Source organism: Morone saxatilis, unplaced genomic scaffold, assembly GCF_004916995.1.
Source record: "Morone saxatilis isolate NCDOM2014 unplaced genomic scaffold, NCSU_SB_2.0 Contig22, whole genome shotgun sequence".
NCBI lineage: Eukaryota > Metazoa > Chordata > Actinopteri > Moronidae > Morone > Morone saxatilis.
In genome coordinates, this window is record NW_023339785.1 from 22,312,753 (window position 1) to 22,332,643 (window position 19,891).

Consider the following 19,891-nt stretch of genomic DNA (forward strand, 5'->3'; position numbering starts at 1 on the left):
GGGCCGTTGAAGACCAAACCAGAGCTAAAAGAAGAGTGAGGACTCCAAGTGAATGTTTATGTTGCTTCTTGACTGCAGGATGTGTAAATTATAAACTTGTTAGCGATGCCTTCAGGTGGCCAAAATAATCAATTAAGGTTTAAGCAAACACACAGGAGAAAAGCGAGCACCCCTCCTCATCTAATACCATGATATTAAAAAAACAAGCACAGACCAACAATGTTATGATTACTACAGTTCTAAGTCTAGTGACAAAACTAGAAGTTCATGTTTACCTGTCTCCTGTCAGTCCTCCTGTTTCTCTCATCCAGAAAAATTCTGTTGTCATGGAGATCAGACTCCTCCCCTAGCAAGATCTCTTGAAGCTCCGCCCACTGAAAGGCACAGTCTGTCAGCTGCCGCCTCTGTTGCTGGAAACCCACAAAGTACCACTAATCACAATATGTACACAAACAACAGTTGACGTCATTCACATTAACAACAATACAGTTCTTTGGAAAGTGTAAATAGTATTGTTTTTTGGGTTTACTAGCATTATATATATTTTCTATTTAAATGTATTTAGCTGACATTCTTATAAAACTACAGCTGACACACAGTTGCAGGTTACTGTGTAAAGTTTCCATGGTTGAGGGCAATGTGAGAGCAGTTAGGGTGGGAAGAATAAGGATGTGACTCAGCAGCTTGAAGATGAAACTGAAGCGCCTTCTTGTAAAGATGGACCTGATAAAAGCGGAAAGGTGGATCTGAGCTAATCTTATCTTCCTCTGAAATGTTTTATTTCCAGCAGCACTCGAACCTCCGTACTGACCTATAAATGCAGAACTACTCAACTATGCCGCACGCTGTTTTTCATAGTTTGGAGCAAAATGACAATAAAGATCTAGCTATCTACCTGAGTGAATACAGAGAAGGAATGTGTAAACGCAGTACTTACATCCTCTAACTTTTGCCGTTGCTCGTGTTGCTGTTGGATCCTCTTCTGTCTGTCAGCCAGTAACTGCTGCTTGTATCGTTCCTGCTCCGCCAGCTGCTGCCTGTGCTGCTGTAATGCCTGACATAAATACATATATATATAATACGATCCTAGTTAAAATAAAATTATGAAAAAGACACAGTAGGCTTTTCACGATCTGATTGATTTCACAGTCTTTGATTGAAGGGTTGAATATTGGGTTAACTTAACTCTTAACTGTATTAGCAAAACCCTAAATGAATTATGTTTGACTTTGATCCAGGGTACTCTGACTGATCCAGGGTTAAATGGCCGTCTGTTCCATATGTGATATGAGGCAGTTACACCGAAAACTTTAAAAAGACTAAAGGCTAATTGCTGAGTGTGAAATAGTATTAGCGCTCAGAGTGGACATTTTGGTAGTGACTCTACTTTCCCATCTAATACGATAATTTTCCCATTTGAGTTGAGATGATTTTCTTGTGTGATAAACCTAATTAATGAAATGAATCAACCTAAACTTGCTGTGCAGAGGGCACATCCAACTACTACTACTACTACTACTAATAATAATAATAATAATAAGGGAAGCAACAATTATTCATTATCATTACTGATTAAGCAAGAAAAACAGTGAATCCTCATAATTAAGAAACTAGAAACAACAACAAAAATAGCTGAAACAATGTATCAACTATCCAAACAACACAGACACACTGATTACACACACTGGACTTAATTTAGTTTTTTGAACTCAAAACCTACCTGTTGTCTTTGCTGAGCCCCACCTCCCCCGTGGCCACCCTCTCTGCCCCCGTCCCGATCCTCCGTCTGCAAACGAAGGAACTCCCGTCTTAAGGTCCACTCACCGGGAACATTCACTATGGAGCTGAAGGAGGAAGAGAGAGTAGAACGGTGTAAGTGATGTACTCAAGTACACTTGCGGATGAAGATAGAAATGCTAAATCGCTGTTAATTCACCAGTGAGGTGGTCATGGGCAGAGTTACAGAAATTAAAGCTCATCCTAGGAGAAAGTGCTCAGTTCCTAGTGCCATCTGCTGTCTGATGTCCAGGGACAGCAACAGAGAGGCTAGTGCATCTGTCCATGGACATACAAACACATGCATGCCCTGTAGTGATTCATTAGCTATGTATGTATGAACGGAGCACTTAAGCAGAGGGAGAGTTCGTAATGACATGAGTGTTAATGTATGTTTGTTCTAATGATGATAGTGAGGATTTTTAAAAAATCTTTGAGACATTGTTTGCACATTTACCTGGATTCATTAACTGTATACTTGATATAATAACCTTTCTGAACATGAACATCTGCAGCAACTACTGTGATTCTAAATGATTTCTAATTTATTTCATGCTTAGTGTGAAAAGGCTTTTACCTGGGTTCTCCTTCCTCCTCTGTCACCTCGTCCTCCTCTTCTTCACTGCCACTGTACTCATACTCTGGACCCTCTGAGAAAGAAACAAATACATATGATATTTGGTTCAAATAATGTCATTAAATAAAAAAGAAAAAGAAAATCTCCTCAATTGAAATAAAAACGTAATGATTTTTTGGCACTTTTTTTTTTTAAAAATTACTGAGGTAGCTAAATTGTGTTGAGTTGAAACAATTAGCTGATTAATCAATCCCAAGAAAAAAGAAAATTAACAGCAACTATTTTGATTATTGATTAATCATTAAGGTCATTTATTCAAACAAAAACACCATCAATTCTCTGACCACAGCTCCTCCAATGTGAGGATTTTCTCCTTTTTTCACTATTTTCCAAATTTTTACAGACTAATTGAGGAATTGATTAATAATTAAACATACTACAAGGAATTTTTAATTGGTTATGAAACAGTCTCAATTAAATACTGATGCCTCTATACAGAATGACCTACAAAAACAGACAAGACCATCAGTGAGAAGATGGGCTATTTCTATATAGGTATTCTTGGATTCAGATTCCCCTTGTCTCAATGAAACGAGGTGGTGGAAACAATACAGCGCATGTCCACAGGGGCCTCCAGACTTAACACAAAATGAAAGTTCCCTGTGACTTCTTTAAAATAACCCCCAGATTGATCGATATGGAAAATATTTGTAAGTTGCTGCCCTAATAGTTGTATCAGAGTGGATCTAATTATGTGAACATGTAACAGTACCCAAGTGGAATGTGTCCCACTTCACTCTGATGTCCATAATAAGAGCAGTCTGAGTGTGAACCAGGCAGGTTCTCGACTGTAAAATGATGCGTTCAGTGTTAGTCAGAAATTAGATATGGTCCTGGGTGGTGCTTGGAGGGAAGGCTTCTGATGTGTTTGCACTGGTGCGGGTATTCTTCTCTGGCACACAGTACTGTGTCTTTGGCTTTCTGAACCAGCCACTGTTTCATTAAAAATTCCTCCATGCCTGCCGTCTCGCCCCTTCATCGTCTACTGCCAGTAGCAATTTTGTCATTATCAAAGCCACACTAAAGTATAGTGTGGGCAAACTTGGGCAACAAGAAAGTAAATAAGAGTCTTGTTTAGTGGAAGACATATGGGCCAGAGTTGTTATACCATGGCTTTAGAACTGCAATGCTGAATCATCGAAATTCCAACCCAACTCATTCACTAAAACTTTTCTCTCCTTTTTACATGCACCTCCTACAGAACCATGCGACCCACAGCTCACACACACTGAAGTATTGTCTTTGTACAGCTGTTTTTAAATGTATATTAGACCAATTCCACAAATTGTGGAAAATTGTAAACTCTCTCTTGAGTCTAAAAAAAAAAAAAAATCACTGCATAGCCCCACAGTTCCAGGGGGCTTATTGTCCACAGGCCAGGAAGATAGGCCAGCCAGCTTAGCATAACAACATTTGGCCGACATATGGTGTGAAAGTAGCTTGGGCTAACTTGAACATTTACTTGACACGCCATATGTTGGCATTAACACGCTGTAAGGTAACACAATACAGGTGTAGGAGGGAGGAGGAAGCAGGGAGGAGGAAAGAGGAGAATTGTACTTTTGCAACAGACAGAGGAGATCTCTGCTCTGTTGCTGTGATGTCATGTTTGAACATTTTGGCTCATGTCACGTCTTTCTGAGCCAAAGCTGCAGGAGAGAAGAGCAATTTGAGGGTTAATGCCTACTCTTGCTGAACAAGTTTTTTTGAGTGATTCATCTTCCAAAACATAGACCATCTTTGTCCAAACTACACTCTTGGGTATGTTGAAAATGACATCCTTTTTGCATCACGTCCGGAACAGTGACTTTTTCCCACACACACTCAGACTACCAGCATTTCATTACTCTGGAAGGGCACAGGGGCACACAAACACACACACACAAATCTGGTCTTAAACACATTACGTGCACACACACACAACACATGCAGCATGCAGAAAGTCCACCAGTCATTAGTGTGTTTTTATAAGCTAACAGAAGATTAGAACCAGATGGCCATTCTGTTTCTTCCTTCCTACCCCTCTCAGCTTCTCTCTCCTACTTTCTGTGTCTCTCTGTCTTTCTCTCTGCTGTTATCACTGTCTCTTCCTGTCTCTCGTCCCTCTACCCTCTCGTTTCCCAAATGAAGACGAATAAACCTGATGGATAATACAAGGATTTCTTACACTGCTTGAATATCAACGTGAGAACAAAAAAAGAGCAGAGTCATGAATATCTTTGTCCCCTCCCCTAACTCTTTTTCTCAGTTTGACTTTCATCACATATTCAGCACGTGCAACTCCAGAGTGTAATTCATTTTAACAGGATGAGGATAAAATTCTCCCACCCCCTCTTCATACTCCTAATTTCCCTCTTGTTTCTTTGTCTCTATATCCCTCCCTCTTTCTCACTATCTCCTCATTCTCCTCCTTCCTTCATTTCTGTGTCTGTCTGTCTGTCTGTCTGTAAAAACATTGTCCCAACTGAATTCTGTAGAGAAGGAAAGGAAAGGTCAGCCGTGTACAGCGTTTTGGCCCGATTCAACATCCTCCCTCGTTCATTTTGTCTGGCCGTCTCACTCTCGCCCTTCCTCGCTTCTCTGCATATTTAAAACAATTAAAATATCTGGCATAGCTGGTACAGTTCAAATTCAAATTCAAAAGCTTTATTGGCTAGGGTGTTGTCCAACCAGTTAGTCTACAAACTGCACTGTGTGTGTACAAGTGTAATCGTACAGTGCTTCCCTCCCTAAAACCTTCTGTTTGGTTTCAGTGATTACAATGATAGTGGACAGGTTTACAGTAAGTGTTATAACATGTGGGTTTACTTGAGCAAAATGAATGGCAGCAAAGTATAATATATGCAAAAGAAGTTGTGTAAACTGTGGGTCACTAATTAAACATTTCCACAAACAGCAAATAAGCAGAAATGCAGTGTTGTTCATAGTCTGAGCAAAGCAGCAGCTGTGCCATCAGTGCAGCTGCTGCTGGTGCACTCTCTCAGCTGAAGAGTGAAAGTTCTTACTCCACCACAAGTGGCCTGAAACTAACCTCATGCATTGAATATGTGAAACATGATGAAAAATCTATTCTTTGAAGTGAGGTATTTGTCAGAACTTTCTATCAAAGCCCTTGCCAAAGAATCACCTCTCAAACACACAGATAATTCTAACAATGTATGACCTCAACCCTATGTATTAAATCAGGTCACTTTCGCTTTCTCCGTCTGCGCTGTGGGTTTTTCTTTTTTTACTGTTGTGTTTGTGTGTGTTTATGTCTATATTCCAAATGGTCTCTGTGAAAGTATGCATCCACTTTTGTGTATGTCTACTTGTATGTGTTTAATTGAAAACCATACTTCCTCAAAAAGTAGCCAACAATGTCAGTACAGGTTCTCCATCAGGATACCAGCCCCTGGCAAAACTCACCAGGATCATCATCATCTGTAAGTGTATCAGCTGAATAACTCTGCAGCTGTAAATACAACAACTGAACTGAAATCGATTAGAGTGAGTCAGTTTTGCTGCTGTGAAGTCTAAATAAAAGAACTCAGGAAATCCCAGAGAAAAAAAATCTGGCCCCACTTCAGGGTTTGGTCGGAATAAAACTCCATCCAGCCATTCTTCCATCTATCTCTTCTGTTACTGGCATATCTATTGCATCCATTTCCCCTCACCTTTCTCTCTCTTCTTCCTGGTTCTATCCAGGTGATCTTTGAGCATTATGCGAACTTGTCTCTCATTAGCCAGATCTCTGATGAAAGCGTGTCTCAGCAGGGCGTCGGTAGCTGGTCGCTGCAGATGGTTCTTGACCAGGCAGCTATCGACGAATGACAAGAAACGCTTTGACCTGCGAAAGACAGAAAGAGACAGACAACGAAAGAGGGCGGAAGCAAAACATGTTAGCATGAAAACAGATTGAGAATGTTATAAAAACCTAAACATAAATATTCAAGCCCAAGCCCTCGGTTAGACTTTACATAACACAGCCACTTAATATCAAAGTGATTCCTAAAATCCAAATTAATTGATTCCACGGCAAAACTGCCAATGACAACCTTAACATTAAGCTGCAGTTTGCACATTTATTATCATGTTTGCTCTTATGTGTCCTCTGTCAAGCACTCTGTAGTAAAATGGCCTACTAAAAGCAGTTTATGAAAGAATTTGAGTTGACACATGGGAAGTGGCTTAACTGAGTTGCAATTTATCATTCATGTATGCCACAAACCCATACCTGTACCACAGTAGTTAAATAGTCTGAGAAGATTTTACTGATATAGGTCCTTATTATATAATAATAATAATAATAATAATAATAATAATAATAATAATATATAGCATATTTTATACAAACACATGAAAAACATTTCATTCCATATTTTTTTTTTACTTAAACTCTCAAATATGTATCTAACAGGATTGGTCCCTTTCAATTAATAATCTCCTTATGAAGGGAACATTTGCATAAAGAGGATTAAAGTCAAAAGCATATTACAGTATAACAATGTATAAAGTCAGAAAAGAAAAACGTGGAGCAAACTCAGATAATGTGTAAATCAATATGCAGTCAAAATCACAGGAAAAGAGTGAACAATACAAAGTTTCAAACAATGACATAAAGCAGAACAATATCAAAACCAGCAGGTTAATCTGTCTCTTAGCATGCCACCACATTCTTAAATATTTGTTTAAACTCACCTACAGTATGCAAACTAGCAATCACTTGTTAAAGTATCACCAAGCAAAATCCTGTCAAAAATGTTGAGTTGAAGTTTTACCCAGGCGATATCTGTGTACAGAAACGCTCCTAAAATTTGACACATCTTGTCTGTGCTCTGAAATCAAAGAGAACAGGGGAGCAATATGTGTTGCTGCTCCTTTTTTGGAGTGTATGGAGCCTTCGGGAGGCCCTGAGGTACAAGGACTGGAAAGCACTGCACACCCCAGACCATTGGAGCTATTAAAAGCTGCCCTATGAACTACTGTTTCTGATGACATTAATAGTGAATGAAAGACAGCATGAGTTCAACCACCAGTTCAAGCTGAAGAGCTTATCCATTATATATGGAAGAGAAGGAGACAGGATGACAGGAGGGGAGTAGAAGAGAGGAGAGTAAAAGAGAGAGAGGGGTTTAATAATAAAACTGATTAAGATTAAACATGGCAGCAACAACATATTCGCCTAGTGTTCTGTGTCCATTCTAATAAAGGCCAAATGTATTACAGTTTGTAAGTTTTATCGTGTTGCCTGCTGAGTGTGCCAGAGCTTTCAGTTTCTTTGTGAGAAGAGAGTGTTAGGATATCTTCAGTCTGATTGTCTGGTGCATGAAACCCACAACAAAGACCACATTCAAGTTTTCAGAAGATAAAACCTGAAACACTGCCCTTTGCATCCTTTTTGAGTGTACATATGTGTGTGTGTGAGTGTGTGATCAGGCTTACCATTTCTTTGATTTAAGTTTGGGTGGAGCGTTTCGTGGAATCAAAAACAGGGCTCTCATTGGATGCATGTCACACAGAGCTAGAAAGAAAGATAGCCGGAGAGGTAGAGAGAGGTAGAGAGTCACAGTGACAGTGAGAGAGAGGGGGGGGGGGATGAAAGAAAAGGGAACAGATGGGGACAGAGACAGAAAAATAAAGGGGAAAATGAATATAAGAATAAGTATACAGTACAGACAGTACAGACAAATGATATCAATCAACAATGTGTGTATATGTAGGTTAACTCACGAGGGGCTCCTTCGGCCATCTCTAGAGCAGTGATGCCTAAAGACCAGAGGTCACTCTGAGAAGGAAAGAGACAGGAAAAGGTTGAGAGCAGTGCGCACACAAAGCTCAGTTCAAGTTCTGCTCATTTCCTGTAAACGTTGGATGTCCTTTTCATATTCAAACAGTAAATCAGTTTGTGCATAATGCGAGAGTATAGATCCAAGAATTACACACACAATTTCCAAGATGTCCAGCCAATCTTCTGGCATTTCACAAAAGAATAAAGGAATCAGTGGATTCTTTTCAATGATGTACTGGATTTCAACAGTCAGTGTCTAATGACTTCCAGAACAACATTAGATTAGCTGATACTGCACTTGAGGATGTGTCTGTGAACTATGATATATCTGGTCAGTAAGAGTGAATGGAAACCTTTTTTTGGTTAACATTTTGGACAAAGTTCAGCATCGGAAAAGATTCACAAAAAACATTTTCTGTCTGTAATGAAATTCTGTCCAGTTGAAACTCTTCTGCTGACTGTAAGGTGATGTAGGCTTTGACACTATTAACACTACTCAGCTCATGCATCTAGGCTGTATTGGATAGCTGTCAGATATCAAGTAAGTGCATCCAAGAAAAATTTCAGATGGTTTGAAATCAAATTAGATATGTAATCTTTACTCCTCCCACATGTAACTGTCAGTAAGTGGTCTGTGTAGTGTATTTAGCATCTCTCCTCTGAGATAATGTCAGCTGTAGTTACACTTAAATCAGCCGTCCTCTCTGTGGATGATAGCATGATAGAGTGGCATTAGTGAGAGCCTGCGAAGATTGAAAACTTCTATTTTGCAAATAGTCGGTCAAAGAGTCAATGCTTTTGTGCTGATTTAGCTTTCCTGCTAGATAAATTGATAGAATTGATTGAAGTGCATACATTCTGCTTCTTGCAGCAAACTGCTTTAGGTGCTTTACCACCACAACACTTTTTACTGAAGTAGGGCTGAACCAGATTTGCCCAGGAAAACCAAGATGTATTTGCAACCAGACCTGTGGTCCGGCCAACAGAGACACATATGTGGCTAACAGTTTGTCTTCTTTTTTTAAGTCTCATGTGCATCTGACGGGACAGATATGATTCTATATTTATCAATACAGCTGTCTAAACAGTGTAACGCACTTCCCGTTCCCATTTATGAAGTCACGCTGCTGGGAACTAACCTCATTTTCTGTATATTTTTAAACATCTTAATATATAAGAAAAGATGAAAATATGTGCTTAAAGTTGCCTGACTATTTCTGTGTAAATAAGTACCCTGTAGTCATATGTTGCCTTAGGATTCTCATCACAAGCGATGACCTCCGGAGCCATCCAATAGGGAGTACCGATGAAGGTGTTCCTGCGTCCGATCGTCTTATCCAGCTGTGCCGACACTCCAAAGTCAACTGAAAAATGTAGGACAATTTCACGTCTCCAAAAAAACCACAATCTTTGTTTCTGTGTGAGGTGTCTTTGCGGTCGTGTGATTTATGGACGCATGTATGTATGACTGTGTGATTGTTCTACAGTTTTGCCGAGAGGAACACAGATGTGCTACAGAAACCACAGTGCATGTGTCGATGTGTCATACCCAGCTTGACTTCGGCATTCTCCGTGAGCAAAACGTTTTGTCCCTTAATGTCTCTGTGAATCACATGATGGGAGTGAAGATGGGAAAGACCCTGGAAGACAAATATACATACACATAAACACATACATACACAGAGTCAGATGAGCACTATTTCTATAAATATGACGAAGCAAACTCTCCTTTAAAAGAGTTGCATTGTGTGTTTATTTTGAAGGAATGCTGAATAAAGAGCTTGTTGCCAGCTTTCCCCTTCCGAGAAAATTCCAAATGACTTTGCTTTAGGTAGCGAGTGACCTAGTGGCACAGACTACCAACCATGGCATAGTTTGATAAGTGTGTGTGTGTGTGTGTGTGTGTGTTTGTACTCTCGCTTCTTCAAAGGAGGTTAAACAAACAGAGGAAGTGAGTCTTATTTCAGACAATGACTTCACCATGTTATGCTGAGTGTCTGTGTGTGTTTGCATGTGTGTTTGTGTGTGTATGCTGTGGTGTTGAAACAATGAGGAGACAGCATGGCTGACAGCGGCAGGGAAATCACTGGCGACCGTCCAGAGCTCTTTGTCTGTCAAGTGTTTTTACTCTACAAAATCATCTCACTTTCTTTCTGCACTTGATAACGTCAATATCAAGGACGGATATGTTGGAACTAATCTGGTTTACTGTTTGTGTATGTGTAGGTTTGTCACAAGAGCCACAAACAACAAGGCGGAGAGCAGTGCAAACATCCCGGAGTCTTTCTCAGGACCTTGTGATCTCTTATAATGATAACCATAACATCTTACAGACATGTGGTTTAAACTAGCCTTTAAAGTATATCAATGAAAAATAAATCAGTTATTCCCCCGGAGTCATGAGGGAGACACTGATCCCTGAACATAAAGAAGTATCAGAGTCAGTTTGGCTTTTTGTCTTTGATGTTTTGGCAAAGAATCCAACGCTAAAAGTAGCATCATGTTTCATATACAACAGTGGCAACTCATTCAGCCTTTAGTTTGCATCCACACGAAAATTACTACCTCTGTTTGTACCAGCACTAAAAAGGGCCTCAACCATAACAACACCTCAGAAACAAAGTTCACTTGGGGTTCTCTGTGTGTATTGAGAGTTATTTGAAGACTGAGGGTTCAACTGCTCGGTCACATGACGATCGGTACAGTAACGGGGATCTGTTTCAGTGTGATCAGGGTGAACACAGCACAGAACAGCAGGTACACCTTTACACAATGTACACACACTCTCTTATTTCGAGAAAGATGGGTTAATTTTCTGCACAAGCAATATTTGGTACCTAAGGAGAGAAGTAAACTAAAACTCTCAATGTTTGTTTCCATTCAGCTGTTTTTACTCACAGTTTCAAGTATAAAAAAACTTGAGTGGAAACAATGGGGGAAAAACAGAGTCCAAGAGGGGATGAAAAAATGCATTAATTCACAAAAAACTCATTCACATTTTCTTTTGCACTACATTTGGATGGATACGTTGCTTCAGAGAGCAGTTCAGTAAGAAACATCAAATCAAAGCTTAAAATACTTTATACTGCACTGCTACTGTTAAGTGTAAGCTTAAAATTACACTTTGTAATAAACCTGACCAAACATCAGCAACCTAAATCATTTCAGTTTTGTTCTGGTTTGTTTTGGATGAATTTGACCACCATGGTGCACTGTTTTGTTTCCTGTTGCAAAAACAAAGTGTTTGGAATATACAACGGCTCTGATTGGCGCCTGTGACTAGATTCTTCTCCATAGCAATGGTGGCTGAGGTTTGTGGGTATTGAAGTATTTAGAGTCATCCACTATACCAAACTGATGGACATTTCTTAAAGATGCAGTTCAAATAATGAATAATAGCTTAGCATAAAAGCATTAATACGTAAAAAAAAAAAATACATCTGGGACCAGCGAGCGGCTCCACCCAGTTCACAACTCTATACTGAGTCCAAATAATAATCAAATCAAGCATTATGTAATGTCACACACACAGAAGTGCAAATGGTTATACTTTTTTAGAATAATAACAATGGACAAGTTCAAATTGATGAAATACAATAAAACGTTGTCTATATGACACCAGACCTAACCCACACAGCAAAATTAGTCAGGCCCTTACACTTGGCCCAGATACAGCAATAAATTACGGTCCACATGTGTGGCAGATCTTGTAGCTACATATGGTCCATTACATAGCCATATCTCAGATAACCATATGACTATAGCTGGCCCTATGGACAAGAGTTCTTCTGGCAATGGTTTAAAAGTGTGCAGGCCTAGTGTTTACTGGCTAAATGTATTGATTGAACTATATGTCTACACAATACTATACATGCAGTGCTGTCAGGGAAAGAGAAGAAGAGAGGAGGGGAGTAGAGGAAGGAGATGAGAGGAGAGGACTGGAAGAGAAGAGAAGAGAAGACAAGAGAAAAATCAATAAATATTTGTTCTGTCGTTGTTGAGGCATTTTTCATCTGGGCAAAATGGAGGCTTGGTAAAGGTTTAGTCAAAAAAATGACATGTGGAACCAGTTCTGAAACTTAGGGCCAGAAGAAGGTCAGCTACCAGATCTGGCCCACATGTGGACCATAATTCATTGCTGTATCTGGGCCGAATGGGGCAGAGTGGGCTGTGTGGGCCGTCACTTGGCCAGACCAAGCAATTTGGCAACAAGTTCCAGTGTAGGGTCTGCTATACAAGTACAGGTGTATAGTGTGTCTGTATGCTGAGGTGACTGTATGAGTGCTTTTCACGTCGTGCTTACCCTGAGCACCTCTCGGCAGATGTAAGCTATCCAGTCTTCCTTCAGACTGTTCCCCTTGGTCTTCTTCACCAAGTCTGTCACAGAGCCAGCTCCACAGTACTCCATCACCAACTAGATGGACACATACAGGCACACAGGTACCAAGCAAAATAACTGTGACTATTACGTGAATGATCTTGAAAGAATACACATCATATGACATTTGATACTTTCAGAATAAACCCAGAAGGGTAGCAGCTATTTAATAAAAAAATGAGTCATTTCTTCATTTTTTGGACTCAATAGCAATAACATAGGCAGAAAAAGGAAGATAAGAGTAGTTTACAAACCCAGAGTTGGTGGTCCTGTCCAGCAGGACCTTTCTTAATAAAAGCTCCATAATAAGTAGCGATGTTTCTATGGTGGGAATAACTCTTCAACATGTTGATCTCCAGTTTTATCTCCTCTTCTTCCTCCTAAACATAACAACAGATAAAGCAGAATTAAAACTTCATGCACAGCATATTTGGGTGCTGAAACCATCAATGTTATCAATGATGATAACACTTTAACTCTTTCCCAGCAACAGCTTCAATCAGAGTATGTTGAACACTACACCATATAGTTGATCTGAAGAGTTCTGCAGAGTAGAACTAAATGTCTTTCTTCTGTATTGACAGTAACATTACATTAGACTGGACATCAGAAATATGACATGTTTAATCCTGCTTGTAGGCTGAGGCTTATCCACAAAGGTTGAAGGGTGGCACTTTGTAAAAGTTTTGCGTCCAAGACAAACACACATCCAGACAGATAGCATCTCCAATCAGACCGTCGTGTAAGCTCTTCATGCCCTTTCACCCAGCGTTTGGACCTTAATTCAACTGTTGCTTTTTCTCAACAAAACAACCAAGGTTGGTCAGTGTTATGAGACACAAGGACAGAAAGAGAGAGTAGAAGAAACGGAGTGCGGCGGTTTTTGTTTTCTCACTATAAATCCCGGAAATGACTTGTGACTTCTCCAATTCACTGAACCCCTAAATTTACACTGGACTGGAAGAGAGGTGGAGGAGGGAGAGTGGAGCTGGAGAAGCTGGATGTGGCTGTTAATCAGAAAAGAGGAAACAACGGAGAGCTTCTCCCAGTCAGTGACCTCCTTTAAATCTCCACAGGACAGGAGGGGAGAAAATGACAAGGCAGAGTTTGAACTTTCACCTCCATCTGAAACACAAAGCCTCCTGCCTGTGTCTGCAATCTCTCCTCCTCTCTCCCCCTTTCTCCCCCTCTTTCTCTCTGTGATAGTGTATGTGTGTGTATGTGAGAAGGGAGATAATAGCCAAGCATTTCCTGCTAAAGAGGTTGCCTGCAACAAAGAAGACCCAGACCAACAAGTCCCATCAACAGGAAAGAAACCAGTGTGTCCAGTTATGTCCACAAATCCAGCTGATTGGTGACAAAGTATAAAGTGGAAAGAAGTAGTCTGACCAGTTTGTAATACATGTTTTCTGACACAACAGAAACTGCACAGAAACTACTACTAAACTATTTTCTCATTTTAAAAGGGAAGAAATTTGTTTAAAATGAACATCACAATTTCCTAAAGCTTAAAATGACATATTTTAAGAGTCCGAGAACAGTCCAAAACCCAAAGACATTGTGTTTCCTATCACATGAAACAAAAGCAGGAAATCCTACCAACGGAGAAGCAGGGTAACGTTTGGCATTATTTGCTAAAACATTGGGAGGCTATACTTAGCATAGCTTTGAGTCAAAGTCAACATCAAAAAAGCTAACATGCTCATAATGACAATGCTAACGTGCTCATGTTTAGCAGGATAAAAGGTTTACCATGTCATGCCTTAATAATGGTTACGATTAACCCTGAAGGGGGGGGACATGAATGTCTGCACAAAATGACACGGCAATCCATCCAATAGCTTTTGAGATCTTTGACTAAACCTTCACAAATTGGAATCTTGTGAACCAAATGGAAAAGTCAGGGGATCACCAAGGTCATTAGGTTTTTTGTTTTGGAACCATGAATGTCTGTACTAAAGTTTTTGCCTATCATTTTAGTAGATGTTTAACTTTAGAAACTTTAACCTGCCTAGTGCTAGAAGAAGGGTTAATCCTCTCAGAACTGCTCATTTCTGTACAAAATTTAATTCATCAAATAATTAGTGAGAAATACTGGCAATATTGCCTTTCCTAGAGCAATGCTGATAGTGTGCCTAAAAATAACTTATGATGCCAATGAATATTTATGCTAATTAATTAGTGGAGTAATCATCTAATTGACTAGAATTTACTGAATCTGTTGTATATTCCTCTGTGAGAGAGCTTCAAAGAGACACATTAGTTTCTAGAGCTAGATCAAACACTGCTTTGCTACATTATGGCCAGTATGCCTTTACAAACTGCTACAACATGCTATGATTAGCCCATATTTAATCCCATTCTGCTGGCACTGTTACGCTACATCTGTAAACCACACACGGTATTCAATAAAACCACCACACCTCTCTTGTTTGTCCCCCCTACAACACAAGGCAGAACCCACAGAACAAATAGACTCCCTCCCCAAAATAAAGGTGTAATCGGTAATCCATATATAACTGTAAGGCTAAACCCACCACTGAAAGTCTAAATATAGCATCAGAGTCATTTTTTCAGCCTCAAATTGATTTATAGTGTGAGTTTTATTAATATGTTATATCACCAAAACGATCCAAGATTGTGGCTTTAAGACTCTAAAGTGAACAGAACTTTAATATCGAGGAAGATCACCTGGAATCTAATAAAAAACTACTTCTGGGTCAAAAGAGGAATATTGGTGAGACTCAGAGAACTGTAAGAAAGAAGCGACTATTTCATGTAATTTAATTTTGTCAGGCTAGCAGTATATTAAAGCAGATTTTTGTTTGATCCTCTTTGTGCAACTATGCTTTGGGGAGGGAGTTAGGAGGGGTTGTCTGATGGATTGTAAAAGTTCCATCGCTTCAATTACCTGCATGAGGGGAGAGAGAATTGAATTTGGAAAAGACAAAAGAGGGACAAACTGCACAAACAACTCATTTAGTCCAATAACGGCTTTTATCTTCACAAGTGCAAACATCTGCAAATGCTGCGATATTGTTTCATTTGTTTCTGGGGCAAGTTGTTTAAGGAAATACCTCTATCATTTCTTGTGTTCTGTCTTTTTTAGGGATAGTGTCACTTGAAAGAAAGAACGCTGGAACATAAGAGAGAGAGAACTAGAGAGGAAGGGATCACATAAGTCTGTAATCTCTGTGCCTTAAAACTAACTGACTCATTATGACTCATTCTTGTGTGGCTCATGACAGCCCTGCAACACTGTCGGTATCTCTCCTTCTTCTCTTTTCATCTGATATTTTATGCCTCTATTGATTCCCCTCTCTTTGATTCTCTGGATGCTGGCAACAGTTTCTCCTGCTGTCTTCATCCCAAAGTTTTAAATTGAAACTCTGAGTGATTGAAGATATTGCAGTATTGAGCCAGCAGACCAACAAAAACATAATTACTGTCTTGTGAAAGATTTTTACAAATACTGGAAATGAATTTGTGTCTGGCCTACTATGTGATAATCCTTCAGAGGACTCACTACTTAAAACTTCTCAAACCATTTTAACTTGTAAAACCAAATGACATCAGCGAGGGCATTTGAGATATCTGTATTCTACATCAAATATATAAAAAACGAACGATATGTGGTAAATGCAAAATGACAGCACCTTCATGAGACCAGCAAGTGTAAAGTACAATTTGGGTACTTATATTTTCTGCACAGTCAATCTAGACTAAGGGCAGAACCATACCAGAAACAAAAACGCAATTTAAAAGGAGTACTCTAGAATCAACAGGGTTATCAGACATTATACAACTATTTTCACAGGCTGGATTATACTCCTCATGCTGAATAAACTGAACTTTGTGTAAAATCTGTATAAAATCAAAGCCTATCGTTACACATTAAATTCAGACCATTTTTCAGACATTTTGAGGACCCACTGATGGGCCCTGTATGAACATTAAAGCAGAAACTCTGTGGCTGGCAAATAAACTGGAAGTAACACAAACTGCAGTTCCTTGAAGGCCACTTGAGGCTGGCTACAGAAGTGAGTCAATCTCCCTAAGGCCCCATATAAAAATGCCCAACTTTACAGCAGAAATAACCATGTTTACAGCCTGGTACAAATTCCCTGTTCATCACAACTGTAGGTTAGTGAATTTGTGTATAAGTCACATGTTTAAATGATATCAAAACTCAAAGTTATGCCTAATTAAGGCCATGGTTGCTTAGAGGGACGGGTGGGTACTGTCACAGGGGGCTGGTTTCAGTAACAACTCCACCCACGCTCCATGTCTTTGCCCATTTTTAGATTAACCGTGAGCCGGCAGAGTCAGGACCACCAAGATAGCGATGGTCACAGCCACCATACTATGTTTCACAATGGAAACCTATGAGTTATGTCACAGAGACTGTGTCTATTTTAAATTATCCAGTACATGTTTAAAGCCTATGGGAAATACCCATGTACAAGGATCTGTGTAACTACCCTCCTACACGGAATACAACCAGGTCAGCTTGCTGTGCTATTCTCATGTGTGGATCATGTGCATGAAAAACGTATGTCATGTATATTTCACACTGACAGCATGTTTATCTGATAGTCCTGGCAACTTTCACATCAGCTACACTTATAATTAATAATATTCAAATCCACCTAAGATGAGGAGGAGAGAATAGGAAGGACAAAACGGAGGGTAGGGATAGAGATAAAAAGAGTGAGTGTAATTAGATGTGATGCACTTTTACCTCTGTGACTTCCATGACTTTGATAGCTGCCAGTTGGCCTGTCTTGACATGGCGACCCTGGAGAAATAACAAGAAAAAACATCACAAAAGATTAAAAAGACTAAACACTCAACATATAAAAATGTGTTTCAGCACCGAGATATTAAAGTCTCAACATTTAGAAAAAGTGTGCAGTATATCAACATAGTAGATATACACAGAACCACATAGTTAAGTAGTGTGTAATAAAGACTACAATTGTGTTTTAAAGCAACACCCCCAAATCCCACAAGAACACAAGTTCTCACATTGTACCAAACTGTACCGACTGCACCAAAACAGAAACTGTCTATCTTTAGCATTTGGTCTTATGTTTTTAGACTGCGGTTTGTATGCGAGAAGGTGAAGAAAAAACAGAGATAAAGACCCAGACTTGGGTGGCATTGTGGACTAAACTCTGCAGAGGGACCTGTGGCTCTGCACTGAAGCTTGGAACGGCTTTACGCAAAAATACGTTCCCCTTCCTGACTCCGGACATAAAAATCTATCATATTTGCATGTTTGAAATGATCACCGAGCAAGGACTGTTTCGTGCATAGAACAATATTACCTTCCTGGGGTATTGATGAAAGCAGGACTGATGTAGTGATAGAACAAAGGTGAATCATCACACACTGGGAGGCTCATGACAATATTCTTTGTAGATTCATATTCATGTGACCACAGGCGCGACAACAAAAAGGCAGATCCAAATGGAACAGATAATAATTACAAAACACGAACACTGGTGGCCCGGACTGTGACACATTTGGTCCAACTTGGTCCGATAAGTGTTGACGTTAAAATCACAGCCCGACACCTGTAATGTGAGTCCAGTCATTGCAGTAACACAAACGCACCTCTTTGGAGCCAACACTTGGACGTTGATGTCGTTTTCAATACTGGACACAGCTATGTCTACTACATAATTTCATTTTCTCATGAGAGGCAAAGTGAGAAAGAACAAGACAGGAGGCAAGATGAGAGAGAGAAAGGGAGAGAGAACCAGAGCTGTAAAGTGCAGTCGGGTGAAAAGGGGAAAATTGAAAACCTTGTCATGAGTCAGAAAGCTGACAAGATACTAGAGTAGCGACTCTATAAGCCTTTAAGCTGTGATGTATGACAGAGCTCGGAGCATGTGTGTGTGTGGGTATGAAATAGACCAGAGGGCATGACAAATCCCACTATACTCAATCAGTCAGCTAATATTCAGGTACAGACAGAGAGACAAAGAGAATCAAAGCAAAACTGAGACAAAGATTTATGGAGGGCTTGAAAATAAACACTAGATTTTTAATATTTGCCTGTTTTCTCTGCAGTACAATCCTAGAAACACTATCCCTTACCTAGAAAATATTACCCACAGGACCAATTTCTCTGTGATTCAGTAGGCCATGGAGGACAGCAGGGTGTTATAAAGTGTGTATAAATCCAGTATTTCCACATCAGAGAAGTCTTCAAGACTTTCCAAGAATCAAAGTCAGCGGTTTAAGATTCAGTCATCACCCAGATGAATGGTTGCAGTGTAAGGATAAACTTTTTTTTTTTAAAACTTCCATTAAATCAGTTACTAACACTACCATTCACTGGTAATGGAAACTGTGTTAGACTTCTCCAACCTATTTCTGTTGCTAACCTGTCCACCAGGTTACCTCACGACATTGGAAGGTAGTTTGCAAGATGGGATTTACAAGTATTTCATTTCAGCTCCTTCCCCTTCCTATTTTTTTTTTGTCTTGGCACACGTAATCATTTATTCATATCCTATTTTCCATTTTCCTCATCATATTTCCATTTTTTCTCATGCTTATATAATAATGAGCTGGGTGTGTCCACGTATGAGTATGTGTGTTTGTAACATTAGCGGAGCAATCTGGAGCGCTAACTAAAACACACTGAGCCTTTTAAGTTAGCTACTTAGATGAAGCTAATTTTCTTCATAAAACTACACCAGCCAACGCAGCTCATGCTAATCATCCGTACACTGTGCTGCATTTTAGTCGGCGAGCTTACACTACTTAACTTAATAAGTAATCAATGTAGTTACTAATGATGGTTTAAACAGAATGTGGCCTTTGCTGTGTAATGTACCGCCACTGCTCGTTTCCTTTTCACATTCGTAGAGAACGCTGAACGCAGAACACCGCAGCAAACCCTGCAATATGTAGAATGGGGGCTGGGCCATGTAGCTAAAAAATGTACCGTGATAAAATGTTTAATTTCAGTCGATACTGATAATTACGGTTACTTTTTCATGAACTATTTCTAAGAAAGACTAAGTGGAAAGAAAGATTGAATTAACCACTTTATTTATTGACACAGGTAATCATGTTAATGTGTTGTCATACAGCGCTGTCGCAGAGCAGCTCTCTGCCATTGACTGCCTGTGGATTGCTTCTTTAGATGTAACTGATGTGGGCTGTGACTGAGAACATGCTGTGTTCTTCAAAGGGTGGAAGCAGCTATGGTGATTCACTCCATTATCAGCGGACATGATAGGCTGTTTATGAGCCAGGGTGTATTCATCATGTGCTTTCATGGTGGTTTGCATTTAATGCATTTAAGTGAAAC

At 39.6% G+C, this 19,891-nt stretch overlaps 1 protein-coding gene across 1 annotated transcript in view; it reads right to left on the reverse strand.

The window, feature by feature from the left end:
• Nucleotides 1-19,891, reverse strand: part of si:zfos-2326c3.2 (misshapen-like kinase 1) — a gene marked incomplete in the record, with an annotated part of 66,842 nt that overhangs the window by 34,848 nt on the left and 12,103 nt on the right. Inside the window, 12 exon segments of the mRNA XM_035668965.1 lie at nucleotides 276-410; nucleotides 938-1,054; nucleotides 1,721-1,844; nucleotides 2,354-2,426; nucleotides 6,070-6,242; nucleotides 7,838-7,916; nucleotides 8,126-8,180; nucleotides 9,417-9,547; nucleotides 9,733-9,823; nucleotides 12,487-12,597; nucleotides 12,816-12,941; nucleotides 17,303-17,359. Coding sequence (XP_035524858.1) covers nucleotides 276-410; nucleotides 938-1,054; nucleotides 1,721-1,844; nucleotides 2,354-2,426; nucleotides 6,070-6,242; nucleotides 7,838-7,916; nucleotides 8,126-8,180; nucleotides 9,417-9,547; nucleotides 9,733-9,823; nucleotides 12,487-12,597; nucleotides 12,816-12,941; nucleotides 17,303-17,359 — 1,272 coding nt within the window.